The sequence below is a fragment of the Paramisgurnus dabryanus genome, chromosome 20 (genome assembly GCF_030506205.2).
Source record: "Paramisgurnus dabryanus chromosome 20, PD_genome_1.1, whole genome shotgun sequence".
Lineage (NCBI taxonomy): Eukaryota > Metazoa > Chordata > Actinopteri > Cypriniformes > Cobitidae > Paramisgurnus > Paramisgurnus dabryanus.
In genome coordinates this window covers 25339110-25359005 of record NC_133356.1, presented here as the reverse complement: position 1 = coordinate 25359005, position 19896 = coordinate 25339110, and the positions used below count along the sequence as shown (strand labels likewise).

The window sequence follows — 19896 nt, the reverse complement described above, 5'->3', positions numbered from 1 at the left end:
GACAAAACTACTCTTTTATGTTAAAAAAATAACTTGCACATGGATTAAGGAACAGTACTGATCTAATCATAATAATTATATTAGACAGAGCATGGAGATTTTGAACTCCTTTGCGGATATTAAAATTCAGCGAGTTTCATATAACTTCAGATTTGGATCAGATTTGCTCGATGCAAGAAAGTAGCGCAGGAGAAAGAAATCAGCGCTCTGCATGTTATATACTATAAAGATGACTATAATTACTGACAGAGCCAAAAAAGGCCACATTTTATGAGCCTGCGTAGTTTTATGCTGACTGAAGTGATCCATGTCGCTCCAAAGAACACAATAGCTAAACCTGTGCTTCCGTACTAAATGAAAGCTTGATGTAAAGCAGACTGCTTTTCCAGACCTATTCTGGGTCATGTACACCGACTCATGCTTTTAATGGCACTTAATAATAGACAAAATAGAACAGACCTCATTTACTATGTATATCAACATCCCATTACACTATATATTAATATTCCTAAATTGGATCATGTTACTCAGCACAAATCTACCGCTTTAATCCATTCAAAATGTAATTGTCCCATTTAAAAACACTTATTTATTTAGTCGACACTTTAATCTAAAGTGCATGCAGTGAAAAAAGTAAAACATTTGTGTGTTACTGTAATAAAATGAGTGCTTTGATGTTTCTTTAAAGGGGACGCAATGACATCAGTCATTCCTCATCAGCTTTTTATAATCGAATTAAAACTACTGCATACTTTCTCGTACACTCACCTAAAGGATTATTAGGAACACCTGTTCAATTTCTCATTAATGCAATTATCTAATCAACCAATCACATTGCAGTTGCTTCAATGCATTTAGGGGTGTGGTCTTGGTCAAGACAATCTCCTGAACTCCAAACTGAATGTCAGAATGGGAAAGAACGGTGATTTAAGCAATTTTGAGCGTGGCATGGTTGTTGGTGCCAGACGAGCCGGTCTGAGTATTTCACAATCTGCTCAGTTACTGGGATTTTCACGCACAACCATTTCTAGGGTTTACAAAGAATGGTGTGAAAAGGGAAAACATTCAGTATGCGGCAGTCCTGTGGGCGAAAATGCCTTGTTGATGCTAGAGGTCAGAGGAGAATGAGCCGACTGATAGAAGAGCAACTTTGACTGAAATAACCACTCGTTACAACCAAGGTATGCAGCAAAGCATTTGTGAAGCCACAACACGCACAACCTTGAGGTGGACGGGTTACAACAGCAGAAGACCCCACCGGGTACCACTCATCTCCACAACAAATAGGAAAAAGAGGCTACAATTTGCACAAGCTCACAAAAATTGGACAGTTGAAGGTCTGATGAGTCTCGATTTCTGTTGAGACATTCACATTCAGATGGTAGAGTCAGAATTTGGCGTAAACAGAATGAGAACATGGATCCATCATGCCTTGTTACCACTGTGCAGGCTGCTGGTGGTGGTGTAGTGGTGTGGGGAATGTTTTCTTGGCACACTTTAGGCCCCTTAGTGCCAATTGGGCATCGTTTAAATGCCACAGCCTATCTGAGCATTGTTTTTGACCATGTCCATCCCTTTTTGACCACCATGGTCCCATCCTCTGATGGTTAATTCCAGCAGGATAATGCACCATGTCACAAAGCTTGAATCATTTTAAATTGGTTTCTTGAACATAACAATGAATTTACTGTACTAAAATGGAGATCACCAGATCTCAACCCACAGAGCATCTTTGGGATGTGGTGGAATGGGAGCTTTGTGCCCTGGATGTGCATCCCACAAATCTCTATCAACTGCAAGATGCTATCCTATCAATATGGGCCAACATTTCTAAAGAATGCTTTCAGCACCTTGTTATATCAATGCCACGTAGAATGTTCTGGCAGTTCTGAAGGCGAAAGCGGGTCAAACACAGTATTAGTATGGTGTTCCTAATAATCCTTTAGGTGAGTGTATATATGCACTGTAAAACTATATTGGCTGGCAGCTATGCTTTTGTGAATGCCCGGTGACATCCTCCTCTGCCGAGTCTTTCAAGCACCTAATTAGTTTGAGACTCGAAAAGGTGACACACGACCTTTAGAAATGTGCTACCGCAATTTCAACTACCGTTAAACCAATAGCCTACAGAATAAAAATAGTCCAAAGGGGGATTTTTGCTTCTTTCAAATTCAATAAAAACTGTTGTTTTTGGACGTCTGCCCGGGGCTGTTAAGAAGTGAACCAGCTCTCTCTGAGTGGCAGCGAGTGGAATGCACCTTAATGCCCACAGGAAGTCTGGGGTACGTGAGGAACTCCAACAGATGATGCCAACACATATTGTGCCTCAAGGGAACGAGACCAGAAACAACATACAGGTACGTGTCCACACACAGATACTCGCTTTCACATGGACCACACATCAAATGATTCGTCTTTTGGACTAATTGTCTATGGTGATGGTCCATGGAGACCGATTTACTGCTTTCCAGTAGTTGAACCATTTTATCAGGGATTTTATTATCATTCATTATGTTGTCATTGTAACATCTATTGTACAAGACGTTGTAAATATAACCACATTTTCCAAGAACGGTACCAAAAACTCTGACGTCAATGCCTGTTATAGCAAATAATGAGGCTATTATTATTCATTAAAGTGATAGTAAAATGAACACTTTGTCATCATTTACTAGTCCACTTGTCATTCCAAACCCCTAATACTTTCTTTCATCCTTAAACACAAAATGAAAAGCAGCACAGAAAGTCTTGTCAGTTTATAATGCCAACCTGCCTTTTTACATACATTATATATTTCCTATATGCTTGCATTTATTGAAATTGGGTCTTTAGATGCATCATGGCTGGTATTACATCATTGACGCCACATGCTTGCCATGTCACATGCTTGATCATGACTTACAGCGGAGGAAAAGATTATCAATGAACAACAAAAGCCAAATGCTTCTGCCAGATACGTTGAGTGCACAGTAAGTGGAATCCAACAGGGCAGGCAAACACACAGCCAGAAAGATTAAGGAGCTTGGCTATACAGGTTTTACAATTGAGACAATGCCTCCAGCGTGTGACTAAAAGGTCCTGTTTCAAATAAAGCAATAAAAATGACCACACTGCACTGGATATCGCCCCTCTATTCTGAATTAATATTGTATTGGTTCAACTATAGCTGCTCATTTTTATCACCATCTGCAGATGTACTTAAAACGTTTGCGTTTGTTGGTTCCTGTCCAAAGAAAATCTAAACTTCCATGCATTTGTGTATTTTTGAAAAATATTTGTGAGAGGTTCCCATAGCTTACTGTTGAGGAAAATGCACCTTTGAGAAATCTTATTCATTTCTGTACGTCTGTATTGAGGCACGTGAATGGACATCTGCAACGTTTGCAATGTTGTGGACACTTTGTAATTAGTTCAAGTCAATCTGGATCAAATCTGGATAATCACCCGTGACAAAACTGTTTGTATATCACCATCACTTTGTATGTCGCAGTTTGTCTTGAACTGTATCAGGTCATAGGACAAACAAGCAAGCAGCTGTTAAGCCGTATGATAAATTGATGATTTATTTGCACATTTAGTGATTGAACTGTGTGAATGTTTTCATGATTCTACTTTCTGTAAACCACTTTCTGGGAAACAATTTCCGACCCCCTAGGACTTTGGAATTCATGGACCGAACCTTTGTTATAAGTCAAACAAGATTCCAAGTTCTTCAGACGAGCTTTCGTGCACATTTTATCATGAAAGACATTCCAGCTATATTGTTATGTTTATGTCAGACACGTTAATGGAGTCGGAGATCGATTACACCTCATTTAACCTATACAGATTCACTATCATGCATCTGTAGAAACAAAAACGAGTTCTCGTTTTTTGGCCAACCGCGTTGGAATGACCGTGCATTTCCTCCAACTACTTATTCTCACGAAGAACCGAGTATAAAGCAGGAGATGCATTATGTGAAAACCAGACATTCACAAAATTCACTTTTAATTCCAGCTCATGAAACTGAATGGAAGCCAAATCTTCAATTCCTCCCAACTTTGTTCCTTACACAATGCGCTTCCTCGCACCTCGTCTTTTTGTCTGTGTCGGCCGTGGTTCACAGAGTCTACCTCTCCCAACTAAGGCTGCTCTCTGGCAACTGTGGTGTCAAGTAATCATGGGTGAGGAAACAAGATCCAAAAGCCCCTCTTCCTGTCAGCACACATGTCAAGGTGAACTTGGAGCTCCTTAAATAACTAGCGGCACGACCCTTTTACCTGACCCCGCTGTGAGGATTAGAGGAAGCTGCTTGTTTACAAGCATATTAAGCCATTTTTAACTTTTTACTTTCTTCAAGACATGATATTAACAGGGTTTAATGCACTGCAAATTTGAGTATGATGATCACCCCCCTTCACGTTGGGGGCTGCGTCTTTTTCTGTTTATTACTCTCTCACCGGCAGTGTTCTTTGATCCTGTAGGGGTCTGCACTGGCCTGTTATCAAACACTGGGCGTTCTTTGAGTGCCCGGCATACCATATAATGTATGTCCACCATAGCCCTGTGGAGCCATTCGGACAACTGAGCATGTATGCAATGCGATAATGTAAGAACAAAACGATAAACGAAACGGTAAAGCGTTAAACGCAAAAGGATATTTATTCAATGTTAACTCTTTCACCGCCAGCGTTTTTTAAAAAAAGTTGCCAGCCAGCGCCAGCGTTTTTCATGATTTTCACCATTTCAAGTTTAATGCCTTCCAGAATTTTTTTTTTTTAAATATATAAACATACAATATAAAAAATGAAAGAACAGACCCTCTGCTTTCAAACAAAAAAAAAACGTTTCATCCTACCTTTAGTGGTTCTTTTGTAATCAGCTTTTGAATATGGGTAGGTTTCTGCAAAAACACCACATTTTGAGCAAAAAGCAGAGATAATTCAATTTTTGTGACGGACTTTTCATAGAGATCCCATTCAGAGCGATCTTTAAAACAGACACGGACATGCAGCAGCTTGCCATAGGGCAATACTTCCGGGTTTAAAAAGTTGCCTAGTGGATAATAGCGGTATTGCGGAAAGACGGAAAATCTCGTCATTGGCAGGGAAGCGTTTTCTCTTAATTGACAAGATATCTCGTCAATGGCGGTGAAAGAGTTAATGAAGCATTTTGTTACCTGCATCACTAGGGTGGCCAATCATGCCAGTTCCGCCAAACACATCCCGAACATGTTTTCGGGTGGGTTCTCCGGAAGTCACATTGGTCGACTGCATACGTCATCAAGGTTTAATATTTCGGGTTCAATTTCAGAAAAGCAACCTTTACATTTCAAGGTAAGAATGAAACTACAATGATTGACTGTCTTAAAAGAAATAAATCTTAATTTTTTTATGTATATTAACTGAAACGTGAGAACCTTGATGACGTATGCGGTCGAGCAACGCAACTTGAGCCGAAAACATGTTCGGGACGTGTCCGGCGGAACTGGCACGAATGGCCACCCTATATTTCTCCTTGCAATGATCCTAGCAATTTAAATAGAGCTTTAGAGGAAATCCCAACAATGTCTCATCCTGTTTTCTAAGACATATTGAGCTATACTATCCAGCAGTGGCGGCCGGTTACTTTTTTTTTCGAGGGCGCTCGATGCGAAGTTCGTCATAACATGTATTTAGCTCGTCATGTGTGTGGTTCGTAATTACAAAATATGTGTTCGGCGTGTCGAGTGATCCTATGTGCATCACGTGTCTTGTCAAAATAAGTGCCTGCTGCAGATGCGTCTACAGGGTTTAAGATAAAAGAGATGATCACGTTTGCCAGATACTCGCATAATTTCATGCATAATCAGAGTTAAAGGGAGTGTCTTCCGTGTATTTTGTGAACATGAGCGTCTCTTTTATCATAAACGGTTTTGACACGTGTGCCACAGGAATTTATTTTGACAAAACACGTGATGCACATAGGATCACTCCACACGCAGAACACATATTTTGAATTAGTGCCCCTCGGATGAGGAGTCACGAGCCGCCACTGCTAACCACATTCATTGTATAGCTCTAATATGTATGTTTGAGACCAACTAGCTTTTAATTTCTGCAGGTATTTGAGGAGAAACATCTGAGACCAGCTGATACTTAAAAGTATGTGAGGTGCAAAAGAGCAACCTCCTCTTGGCTGTGAGGCTTTGTTGTGTATTTCGGATGGTGGGGGTGTGAAATATGGCAAATATGTCATACGTAAAGACCCCCTGAACGAAGGTCGGATTACAAACGCGGACTGCATCCAGGTAAACTGTCACATATCACTTCCTGAGAGCGTAGCCTGGGGATTTATAAGTCTTTATCCTCTGGCCCTTCCTGCCGCTCCGCTCACTTTTCCTCGTGATTAATCCTCTCAGATGGGCTCATAATGAAGCTCATCCCTAACTTCATGGCTGCCACAGAAATCCCCAGAAGTTAAACTATGATGCACACATCCAAAGATAGCACTCCATTCCTTACAACCCCCTGTGACTCCACTAATGTCACCAATGTTGGCCTGTGGTCTGAATTCTGTCACTAAATCCTTTAGGGAATGGGGTGTTTTGCGGAAATACGACCAACAGGGGGTGTGCAGTTCATTGAGAGTGGCAGTCTCCTGCTCTCTCTCTCTCTCTCTCTCTCTCTCTCTCTCTCTCTCTCTCTCTCTCTTTCCTGCCAAGTTTGTCCAAAAAGTGCCATTTAGGTTCAGTACAAACAATGTGTGAATTCAAGTGAGTACTGGAAGCTTGGAGGTCTGGATTCAATCTAAGTGTCATGAAAGTTTTCCTGTATACCGAAAAAGCTGTTGGCAGCAAGTGCCTTCGGGCTAATATTATACAAATCTCTGCAAGAACAAAGAGGAATCGCATTGGCCACCGCGTTGAAATTATCTACAGGGTTGCTTCACACCTCAACCGGCATGCATTTGGTTTTCATGCCACCGTGACCCCTAAGTAAAAGCAAAAAGGACCAATAAACACTATACATATCATTAATCATTGTCCGTATGTATACATACTATATTCTTGTCTGCACTGACGGCTAAATATCAGCAATGCTTCACAACACAACTGTGACATCGATGACAGGCCACAAATGCCATTTTTTAATCACAATGTTTATATGCACACATCTGTTCAGAGGTCACAGCTAAACAACACGCACAATGAACATTTACCACAGTTAACTACAATGAAAACTGTTTTATACTCCTGATAAAATATATATTTTTTAATTTCTCATAAAAATTTTATCACTTTTAAATACGGCATAAGGTATTGTATTTGTTAAAATTAGTTAATGTATTAGCTATAGTTGTTAGATTTTTTTTATCTTTGTAATGTTAGTTAATGTCAAACCAATTGCTAATGTTAGTTCATTGTGCATTAAATCATGTTTAGTTACAACTTTTGATTTTAGAAATGCATTATTAGTAAATGCTAAAACTAACATGAACTGAGATTGTTTATTATTAAGTTATTAGCTAATGCATTAACTTATGTGAACAAAATGCAACCTTATTGTTAAGTGTTACCAAAACTAGTTTAAATCATTCACTAATAAACAAAATGCTCTCTTTGAAATGTAAAGAAGTGATTTATCTACATATTTTACATTTATGCATTTGGCAGATTCTTTTATCCAAAGCGACTTACAGTATGGCTGCATAACGATTAATCTTTTGCAGAATAAAAGTTTTTGTTTACATCATATATGTTTGTGTTCTGTATATAATAATATAATATTTTTTTCTTATATATGCATGTATAATTTTAAGAAAATAATATTTATAGATTAAATATTTATATATAACATAAATTGTATTTAAATATTTCATAAATATATACATGTGTGTATATATATAATTATTATACACAGTGCACACACACATAAATGATATAAACTTTTATTCTGCAAATGATTAATCGCGATTAATCGTTGTGCAGCCCTACAGGGCATCCAAACAATCCATTTTATCAGTATATGTCTTTACATCAAATCAAATAATAGGATGAGATAATACAACATGGATACATATAGAAGAATTGCAATCTGTGTGAGAATTTGGTTTTATGAACTGGCTCTGACTTTGTTAATAAAAACAAATCCTGGTGGATGTCAGAGTGAATGCGAAAGGGCCAAATGAGTTGTTAAACACGAGCCGAGTGAACTTAACCCCAGAATCCCCTTGAGATACTCAAAATCAGAAAACATAAACTCATTTGGCTGTGTTGAAACATTCCCCAAACCCGTGTGCCAGCCGTCCTGACAGCAGAGCAGAGCCGCAAGTGGCATATCGATGGAAAGGTCCGGTACACATTCAGAAAAATTGCAGTTTACAGAAAAATAAAAACCAGGCCACAAACTTTTCAAGAATACCAAAAATAAAACTGAACATGTATACACTACCACTTGAAAAGGTGTAGTACATGCTTAAGTGTTTGTATTTTATTGATGTGTTGATGTGATTACAATTTGTGGATGGGAAAGTACCTACGCCCTCCTCATGCTAAAATAATAAATCAATGCTCTACGTGTGCATGCAAGTGCGCATTTGATGAAAGGTCCACAGACAAGCTACTATCTCCCACCCCTCTGCACTCAAAATAAACAATGGTATGGAAGTCATTTGAACACTGCGTTCTGGAATGATTGACAGGCGGCAGCTGGCGACATGGAGAACGAAATATATGCGGACGCATCCTTACATACACTTAGTATTTATACACACACACACACATATAATAAAGTATCCATGCACACTGTATATAAACTGTACTTTCTGTCCAGCAAGCTACGGTCAGTTTCACCGCAAAGCTTTTTATTAAAACACGAAATCCACTTTTATTCTGACCTTTGTACTGGTTTCATCGCCTGAACTTCAGATTTTACAACGAGATCAGACACTTTCCCACGGCACAGCAATAAAGACCAAACAACAACAAACACGGGCGTCATCTGGGACGCCTGCTGTTAAATGCTCCCCACACCTGGTCCAAAAGGCTTCGTTCACCTTAAAGTGCCCATCCGTTTTAAAGTCATTTCTAAAGACACTTCCCACTCAGTTAACACAACAATGACCGGTAGTGACTGGACCAATTAACACGGGGATGTCTGTACCATCTGGCCTGCTGCTCAGAGATGTCTAAATTCACACACACAAATGTAGGTTATAACATACAAGGTGGTTGTCTAATGACTGACATCTGGAGGTTATGTTGGTGAAGCATGCGAAAGCGTAGCCCCGTGGAAACCACGCTGTTATGGGATGGACTAGCAGATTTACTGCCTTTTTAATAGGTTTTAAATGGATAACATTTGGTTAGTCATTTTGCAAACATGATTACCACCGCCAAATTTGAAGTTTGTTATAGTAACAATTACATATTTTTACAGTGTAAAAAGAAACTAATCATTGTAAATATTAAACAAATTCACCTAAATATGAATATAGATGTTTAATAAAGCCATTTATTTAGTAAATTAATAAGTTAGTGACTTGTTAGTCGTACGCTATGAACCTCGGACAGATGATCGGACAGATGATGCCATGTCGACACGCCTGCTTGCATCACAACACGCTCGAACACAAAGTGAAACCACCGACTGCCAACAGCGCCCAAAAATACGACTGCACCTGTCACCACACCAATGCCAGCTCGAGGGCACAAGTGCATTGCTGTGAAATGGGTGGATGGGTCGGGAAGCCGAGAGGTTTTCAATATAAAACAGGGATTGTTTTCAATCTTTGGCATTATAGAGAGAAATGGGATCTGGTTGACAGCGATCTTGTACAGGTAGCTGGTAGGAACAATAGGAGTCTCTTCACAAGGCAAACAAGACGTTTTGTGGAAGGATCTCCACAAAAAAGGCTTAAAGACAACATATACACTAAACAACATCAGAAGCAGTGGGCGGAGCATCCTAGCACAGGTGTGATACGATCGGGGGAAAGAAGGGGTTGTGGATGAATGTTGTAAACAGAGGCACTGTACCTGGTGGACAGAGGCAGCTCGGGGGTGCATCTCGGGCCGCCCGGATCTTCGGTAGACGCTGTGCTAATTTCTGCAAATGAACAAACAGGACATTTAAATTCAGTTTCACAAAGTAAACAAGCATAGAGAGTATAATACAGTACAGTTTTTGGATCATCAATATTTATGGAAACAATTTCTCATTTATGAAAATAAAGTTTCCAAACATTCACTAAGCCTTGTTTACAGAGCTGCAGAAGAAGGTCCTTTTCAAATGCATTTCCTGAAATGCCTCAACATATTAACAAATATATTTGACGATCTAACCTTCACCCGACACACACTCTCCTGTTGAACCTGAATATCTAATGGAGACATTTGCTCTATTAACAGTGGCATGGCTGTGTGTTGTAAAGGCACTGACAGGTGGAAAAGTGTTGTTAGTTACTTGATTAACAATGTGTGCATACTAGATCAACAGTCTTCATTTACGCATTATCCAACGTAACATTTTTATCAGAATCTGTATTCCCTGGGTTAAAACCCATGACCTTTTGCACAGCTAATGCAATGCTCTACCACTAAGCTATACGGAAGCACTTCTTTCACATGATTTCTCTCTTCTTCAGCACATCACAGCTCATGCCTTCAAAATGTTTGCATACCAAAAGTAAAGTGAAAAGTAAGACGGGCAGGATAAAGAGAACAGTTGATTCTCTCATAAAAATTAATTTCCACAACCCCTGAGCGACATTAAACAGAGCTACTATTGTACCTCTCGTCCAAGTTTTCAAAACCCCAGTCATAATAGTCATGCCCGCAGTATGCCATGCCATTTCACTGTTAGAACAATCATTGACTGTCTGTACATTATAAAGTTGGCCGAATGTAAAAGATTAGGTATGCCCTCTTCGTAAAATGTTAAATCTGTTCTAATAATTCAAACCTGAATAATTCTGCTATCAGACATTTTTCTTGCCCCAGTTTATGTTAACCACAGACCGTTCCAGGGCTTTATTTGGTTGATACTGGCAGACCCCATCCCAGCTGGAGAAGTCTTTATTCAGACCGCTCGTAGACACTACAAGCTATTGTGGCGTTTTTTCCACACCATAGACCTCGGCAGAACAGCAGATATTGTAAAACAGAATTAGAGCGGAGGTTTAGAAAAGAAGGAAAAACGCTATGATGAAAATCAGATGAAGGTGTGACATCAACAGACGATTTGTTGTGTGAGCACAAAAGCCATGGAAAATGCATTACAGTTTGGAAGAAACCTGTGCTGTACGGAAAGGACTTTTCCAAAGGAGCAATATAAAGAACTAATGTATATAAAACAGATTTTTTCAAAAGTTTAACTCCTACCTTTCCAGAAAAACAAAAATTTAGCATTTTCAATTTTATGAATGTTTTACATTAAACTATAGGAAAGGACCTGTTAAACATGTGATAAATAGTTTGCATTGATAAAAACACCTTAAAACACTCTGGAAAGACTCCTTATTTTGACAGAATGCCAGTTTTGTTTTTGGTTAATAAGTTCTTTATTAAGATTTTACCACATTGTAACAAGATCTAAAGAAATTCCCAGATTGCACATTCCTGTTCTTATTGTGTGCGATTCATTTTATTAAAAAAATTAAAACAACTTGTGTGACCCAAGACCAAACGTCCCTTTTTGCCTGACATCAAAAATCCCTCAAATTTTTCTGCCCCTTCCCTTCAACCCCCTGACTCCATAGTGTTGTACTTTTCCCAATCCAATCCATTACTGATGGATAAACAAAACTCCCACCCTGTTTCACTCAGAAATACATCAGATTACACAAGTAGATGAGTTGCGAAAGCCATTTCGTGTTGACGTGAAGAAGATCGGCTTGTGTGATGATGTAAATGGTAAGGTTGTGTGCGGTTATGATATTAGGCAGCTGATGCCTCAGAGCTTTTAGGGATGGGTAAGGAGGGAGGGGACATTGTCTGACTCCAGGCTTTAATGGTAACTTAATACCTAGTATTTGATCTGGTTTTAACAATCTATTTTGAAGGGATGACAAAACGTTTTACAATTCCAGTGACCGATTACTACTAAGACCCCCAGGCCTGACTTTATCTCTCTTTCCATCTCTCTTTCTCTCTCTCTCTCTACCAGTTCACCCTGGACTTCCTGATACAAACCTAAATGACTTTCTGACTCATTTTATAATAAAATCCTAAAATCACTATCATTTCTTTAACAGATATCTGTCTATATGTTTATAAGAAACATCTACCCTTCATAATGCATGCATTCATTACACGTGCTTTCAGTACCGATCAGTATTTTCATCATGCTATCCCCTAAAATCCCATTATTCTCTCAACACTGTAGCATTAACGTACAAAGAGTACAGCATTATTTTAATAAAAAAAAAAAAATGATGTAGTACAATAATTCACAACTTATTTTTTTATTTTTGCATTAAATTAAGAATAAAATTTATTTGCATTATGGTTTTTAGAATGGGGGTGTCATTCTTTGTGAAAATGCAATAAAAATCTTTATGGTCCCAATATTTGCTTCATTTTCTTTATGTTATAATTTCATATTTCTTTGTCTTATACCAGATTATACCAAGTTTTAGTATAATAAACAACCTTATCCCAACCTTTCTTTATACCAAGTTTTGTAAGATTTACCAGTCACTCATCATTATTCACTGTAATGTCTTAACTTCAGATTGACTCTCACTTCTTTTAACTGTAATGTGTTTTGGCTGTTTTACTCCAATTTTATTAACACGTGTTTAACTGCATCAACCCTTGTAGACCATTTACTTTGAGTGGTGGGTAGTGAGATGACAGCCATTATCCAAGATTTCGACTACAAATATTTGACATGCACCAAGCTGATGAACCACCAGAGGCCAGTGTGAAAGGACCACGCTGCAGGCGACAGTATATTTAACTTTTTTCCACCTGAACACTACGGGCTCCGTGGTGACACAAGACAACGTGTGCTCGGCTAGTGTTGAAGCTTGTGAGAGCCCTAACTGCATGACTTCTGATGTGAAACAGGTGGTTGAGAGCTGAGACAAAGTGTTCAGCAAATATCACATGCCGAATAATGTTTCTGCTGATATGGTTATAGTGTGCATGAGGGAAAAATACAGTGAACAGAATTCTCTAAAGTCAAATGTGAACAATAATGAACAAATTGAATTATTTATGGGAATATAAACACATAAATGTGGCATTGGCAGCATTCTGCAAAAATCTGCAGCCAAGTAGAGGAATCTGATCTGGCAGCAACAAGCAATAGTTGAAATAAGTATGGTGAAATGTTTTTATCATCAGAAAAGCTATTTAACAAGACCTAGTAAAGATTATCACTGCAGTGCTGATTCTAACTCACTTTCTACCTTAATATTTCTGGTCACTATGATAAATTATTATTTTTTAAATAACTCATACAGTGAAAGTGTGTAAACAAATGAAAGTGTGTGGAAAAACCGGTGGTACACTTTAGCATACTACTGTAATGTATATGTAATTATAATGTAGTAAATTCTTAGATAGGCTACTAAGTGTGTTTAACCTAGTGTAATTTTTACATTTATATCTTTTACATATTATACTTAAATGCAAATTGAATGTATATTTAATAAATACACCTGCATGTGTTTTCAGGAAATGTGTTTTTAATCGTCAAAGTCACTCAGCACACTTCTGAGCACACTCAAATCCCCTCAGACTCACGCGCTCTCAACATCTTTTATCCTCAGTGAGACTCGTGAATGTATGTTTTTGTTTAACAATGAATATACAATATTTTTTCCCAGGACTAATATATCAATAAGACAATTTAAACATTATAATATCACATCACAATATCAGTCTTGAATAGAGCAAAAAGTTTTGACAGCTCATAACAGTTCCAGCGCTCCGATTGTGTTGACATTACTATTAGCTTATTATTAATCAATTATTATCAATATTAATTCATCAATATTATTATTACAATTAATGCCAATATATTTAACAAAATTTGCATATATTAAGTGAAAGCTCACCTCATCTAAAATCTGATCTAGTCGACTCCAGAGGACGGGCTCCACCTGCTCGAGAGAGATCCAGCTCGACATCCCGGGATCTCTTTGCTGTTCCAAACTGAGCAGCCTGGTTTGCAGATCGGACGTCCTCAGGTAAAGCAACACGCAAAATCCAAACGAGATAAAAGACAGTGCAATGCACGCGCATATACCGCACAGGTCCTTGCGGTTTGTCCAAATGCGCTTTTGGCAGGGATGCTCAAAAGTCCTTCCTCGACTGGACTGCGACGATCCTCTCGATTTCATCTCCTCCATGTCTGTGGAGCGCAGCTTCAGTTTATTTAGTTATCCACAACTTTATCAGCCTAAACGGGATGACAAAAAAGTGATAAAAAGTTGTCTTTCAGGTAATTACAGGTTCAAAGAGGCATAATCGTTTTTCATCTGAAAATGTCAGTCTTCAACAGAGGCATGCTGCTGATTCGAGTGCATGCAGAGGGTTGTTCAGTTACGGGTGTCCGTGCTGTTTACTCGAGTCATTTGACTGCTGCGCGCTTGAGTCTCTACTCTCAGAATGAAAGCTGGCCCTCTCTGGCCCTCACAAGCCCCTCCTCTCGGTTTATTTAGGCTAAACGGTAGGGCGGGATTCACTGTGGAGCTGACCCCGGCTTTGATCCGACTCTGCTGCCGGACGGTATTTTTAGGTGCAGTGAATTTCAGGTATCTGTAAGTTTTAAAGTCCACATGAAATCAAAAATATTTTTTGCTTTTAGTATAAATATGTTAGTCTTGGATGCTTACAAACTAGTGTGGTCCTAAAGGCTAACAAAATTCGTGTTTAGAAGATATAAGCATTGAAAACTTGCTGTCTCTCACTTCCGTCAAAATTGATAAATGTTTAATGACGTCATTCTGCACTTCAGCTTCTCCTCAGAATCCAGGCTTCTAACAAAAAGCCACTTTTCTCATTCGTTTTTTAAAGGGGACATTTCACAAGACTTTTTTAAGATGTAAATAAATCTTTGGTGTCCACAGAGTACGTATGTAAAGTTTTAGCTCAAAATACCATATAGATAATTTATTATAACATGTTAAAATTGCCACTTTTTAGGTGTGAGCAAAAATGTGCTGTTTTGGGGTGTGTCCTTTAAAATGCAAATTATCTGATCTCTGCACTAATGGCAGTGCCGTGGTTGGATAGTGCAGAAGGGACAGTATTATTCCCTTCTGACATCACAAGGGGATCCAAATTTCAATGACCTATTTTCACATGCTTGCAGAGAATGGTTTACAAAAACAAGTTACTGGGTTAATTTTCTAGGTTAATAGATGCACTGTGGACCCAAATATAGCCCCTAAACATGGAAAAAGTCAGATTTTCATGATATGTCCCCTTTAAAGAATTTAAGAATTCTTACACTTTATCGAACTATTAGTACTGACAGACAAGCTATGAAACTGTTCAACGGTGCTTTGTCTTTGAAAAATTCAAAGGATGTGTGTTTGTGAATATGTATTTTCTAATTTAATATATTTATTTATTTATTTTTTGCTCCCTTGGCTGTAAATAATGGTCTGTTGTTGCATTGTTTTGTTGTTCAATATTACTACATGGCTCATTTGAATGCTTGATTCTGATTGGTCAGTTGCGACATTTGAAGGTTTGTTATTCCCAGAAAAAAACGCACACAACTAATAAACACACGGTAACCCGGAGTCGGCAAATTATTTTGAAAGGTACAGTTTAATATTACACAAAAATTAAATATAATTGTCTTTTAATAACACATGACATTATATTTACAAAGGATTAAACCAAATAGTGTGTTCGTGACATCTTGTCTTACAGTATCTTAAAACCGAAAGTAAGCTTTTTTTTAAATTTGCAAATAAAATTTTTAAAATAAAATTTTTAAGTTTCCTTACCTTACTTATAAGGTAAATATCCACGTAATAAGCAGGATAAGCCCCTTCGGTGTGATATCTGAACACACTGTCAGGGCTTATTTCTGCGATAACACCTATACATTATCCCTTACATAAAAAACATCATGTTTGTAAGGTAATCAAAATAATATTTAAAAAGGGGTGATGCCACTCAATATGTCCCACCCTAAGTGAAAATTATGAAAACACATGAAAACAGGGCTCCATATTTCACCTCATAATAAAGAGAGACATTCAGAGAACGATCTATGAAAATATTGCTTTTCATATATCACATATAGCTGTCTAGGAGAAAAAAGATTTGACAATTGAGTAAAATTTCACAATATCACTTAATCTATTTATCAATCATGTTAAATTGTTCTGTGGTTTGACCTTAAGATCCTCTTTGGAGCCAAAGCGCATAATAGATCAATGCTACTGTCTGATTTCCCCTCCCTGCTTTAATGAATGCCTTGGACAGAAATAAGTATTCATTTTAGCAGACTTAGCCTTAACACTTATTATGAGAACAATCTCCTGAAACAATCTGGGGCTACATAACAGCATCTAGAGGTCCATGGAGCTCTGTACTGTACAAACCTGCTGCAACATTTATTGCCAAGACAAATGTTAAAAAATAAGCCTCATTTGGAATAATGTTTATGCTAAGCTTAGAATAACTTGGCTATGGTGTTATAGGCAGACAGTCAAAATGTTTTGTAAAGAGACTTATGGATTTAAATGAATGTATCCCATGCCACTTTCAAAACATGAGTAATTAATATCCCCTGGAGATTTGTTTCGTGACTTGACAGGGGGCTGTAAAATCCACATGAATGAGGTTGATCTGCTTGAGAAAACTTGATCAGCAAGAGGTAAAACAAACTAGCCGTCCCCCTCGGCCACTTGTTCTTTAAGTATTCCCTTTTTTCGTTGCAGACTGTGTTGAGGAGAGGAGGGGGTTTACTTTGAAAAACAAAAACAACAAATTGTACCATCTGATAAAACTCTCAACAAATAAAGGAAATTTGCATTTTAACACCATACATCTGATGTCTGGACTAAACCAAAATAAGGACACAATACACGTATCTTAAACAGGAATCAAAACGAAGCAGCTATGCGTGAGGACAAAAGGACAATTGTTTCCTATCCGCAAAGCGCATGCGAGTTGGCTGTCAGGTGAGTATTTGGCTCAGCACAACTATTGGAAAGGTCTGACAGAGTGAACTGAATGCCATCTAATTCTGCCCCTGACGCAAGGACCGCCTGTGTGTGTTGTCTTGTCAAATTGCATCTCAGCTAAGAGCGCTTGTATTTCTCGTGTCGTATTCCCTGTATTTATACGTAAAAGCTTTTGCATTGGTTACAAAGTATTTCTTTGAAACGTTTTCATTAATCTGAAAATTAAAGATCACGCCACTCATAATTACTATTTCATTTTTGTTTGCTGTTTCGCTGTCTGTAGCAACTAGACTTGCGGTTAACTGAGCAGATGAGCTTTGGACCTCCAGAACCAAGATCGCCGACCTCAAGCAGCGACTGCTCTAATTACATTTACAAAACCACACGGGCGGATTAGATTAAAGTACGTTTTCCACAGGCCCACAGAAAGCTTTAAAAAGCTAATAGAGAATTTCCTGGCCCACATATCCAGCTGTGATTTGAGTCAAACTAAGAGATGTCCATACCACTATCAGCCACATCTGAGCTTCTGATGGTCCCACTGGGGTTTATTACACGTGAACAGGAGAGTAAATGTTGAAAGCATCTGTAATTATAAAATGGTCAGTTGATTTTAGCATGAAAAATGGAGCTGGAGATGTTTGCATCGGATTTCCTGTTTGAAATGATCTAATTGTTTTGCAACCTCAGTTGTGCGAAAGATTGTCAATTACGCAAGTTTTTTAACAGACCAGATAAAATGTTGCAGTGACACCTGTTATTCTTCACAAGAACATCTAAGCACGTTCTCAAGTGGAGCAATTTCTTCTGGTGCACCATAATGTGAGGGCATCTGGACACAGTTTCAACATGTCAATTTTCTGGTCAACTACTTAGTAATCATGCAGTGAGCTCAATGCCCTTGTACAGGCACTGACAGCGAATGATCTTTAAAGATGCAATGTGCTCTTGCTCTAAATTTAGAGGATCGTGTGAAATATTAATTTGCTATATGAATTGCAGTTAATAGTGATACAGTAAATGTCTTCGTATCAAATAGTTTTTATAACACATGTATTAATACACACAGTACTGCAATCATCCACATCATCTGCTGTAAGGCAGGTATTTTGTAGATACTGTCAGTTTACTTCACATTTGTAATGTTATTATTTACTCCAAAGAAAAAAATATGATTTTATTTATTTTAGACCTTTTTAATCTTTTTCTCATTATGTTTGAATAGGTCTCTATTCACTTGCTAATGCTTAAAAGAAGATCAGGACTGTGGCCCATTTCTCATGTGGGCAAGAAATCTTTTAGAGTATTGCCCTAAAGGAAAGATATTTTGGGAAGTGATTCTCAAAGGTTTACAAAATTGGTTTTAAAAGGACTTTAAAATTAAATTAAATCAGTGAGTCACTAACCACACATGCATTTAATAATTTCATATTAAAATGCAATAGTTTTTCCTTAAAGGAAAACACTACCATTTTTTACTTAGATGAATTAAAACATACCTATCTTTTTTCAATGCGTGCACTTAATCTTTGTACAGCGTTTCGTGAATGTGTTAGCATTTAGCCTAGCCCCATTCATTCCTTAGGATCCAAACAGGAATGAATTTAGAAACCACCAAACACTTCCATGTTTTCCCTATTTAAAGACTGTTACATGAGGAGTTACACGAGTAAGTATGGTGAAACATAATAAAACATAACAATTTTTTAAGCGGATAAAAATAAGCACTAACATGAGATTGCAGCACTTCGACCTCGGGTGCAGTAATATTGAGAGAAGTTTGAGCGAGAGGGGGGAGTAGTCAGGAGTGATGATATTACTGCGCGCCGAGGTTAAGGTTCTCAAACTAAGTGCTCTTACGCCATACAATATAGTTTTCATTTTTTATCCACTTAAAAAAATCTCCATAAAATCATACATTTCACTTTTTGACACCTACTTAATCGTGTAACTACTCATGTGACAGTCTTTAAATAGGGAAAACATGGAAGTGTTTGGTGGCTTCTTAATTCATTCCTGTTTGGATCCTAAGGAATGAATGGGGCTAGGCTAAATGCTAACACATTCACAACACGCAGTACAAAGATTAAGTGCACACATTGAAAAAGATAGGTATGTATTCATTTGTCTAAGTTGAGGTAAGAACATAGTAAAATATTGAAAAATGTGGTGTTTTCCTTTAAGACTATTGTAATTATGGTCCAGTTGGCTGGCCCTAATAAATTATACTGCATATATAATAGCTATTATTTGGTATTATCAGTTTTTGGTGTTTATGAAAATTATTTTTCAAGTTGGCTAATTTGCACAAAGTGAATTGTACAAAAACATTACAATTTTGCCTCACCCCTAACCGCAATGTCACAGGCGAAGCATATAAAAAAAGAGATGGTCCTTACTGCAGAACATGACATCCAGGGGGCGAGGTTGGATCTGGATCCAACTCCTCCCACTTTATATACTTTGCTCCTCCAGATGAACCAGCATATTTGCGTTGTTGCAGCCTGGAAAAAGTTGCCAATGTTTGCTCTTATAAATATAAGTCTATGTTTGATTAATAATAATCAAGAAGTTTTATAATTTAGATGATGGTGTAAGGGAAGGTACAGTAAGGGACACGTTAGGGAGAATCCCATATATCACTACTGAAGGGATTTATTTGCGATAACAACCCGGTTGGTTGTACATTATCCCACTTACTACACGGCTAGTTACTATACGAGTAAATATATAGACATTTTTATTTGATATGTTTTATTAGCACATTTGTAACAA

General features: G+C 37.9%; 1 protein-coding gene across 1 annotated transcript in view; it reads right to left on the bottom strand.

Annotated features, from left to right (window-relative positions):
- LOC135786505 (collagen alpha-1(XXV) chain-like) overlaps positions 1 to 14607 on the bottom strand; it is a 63297-nt gene extending 48690 nt beyond the window's left edge. Inside the window, exons 1-2 of the mRNA XM_065295967.2 lie at positions 14029 to 14607; positions 10001 to 10070 (exon numbers count right to left, since the gene is read on the bottom strand). Coding sequence (XP_065152039.1) covers positions 10001 to 10070; positions 14029 to 14322 — 364 coding nt within the window. The 5' untranslated portion in view covers positions 14323 to 14607. The remainder of the gene's footprint in view (positions 1 to 10000; positions 10071 to 14028) is intronic.
- Positions 14608 to 19896: the final 5289 nt, after the last annotated feature.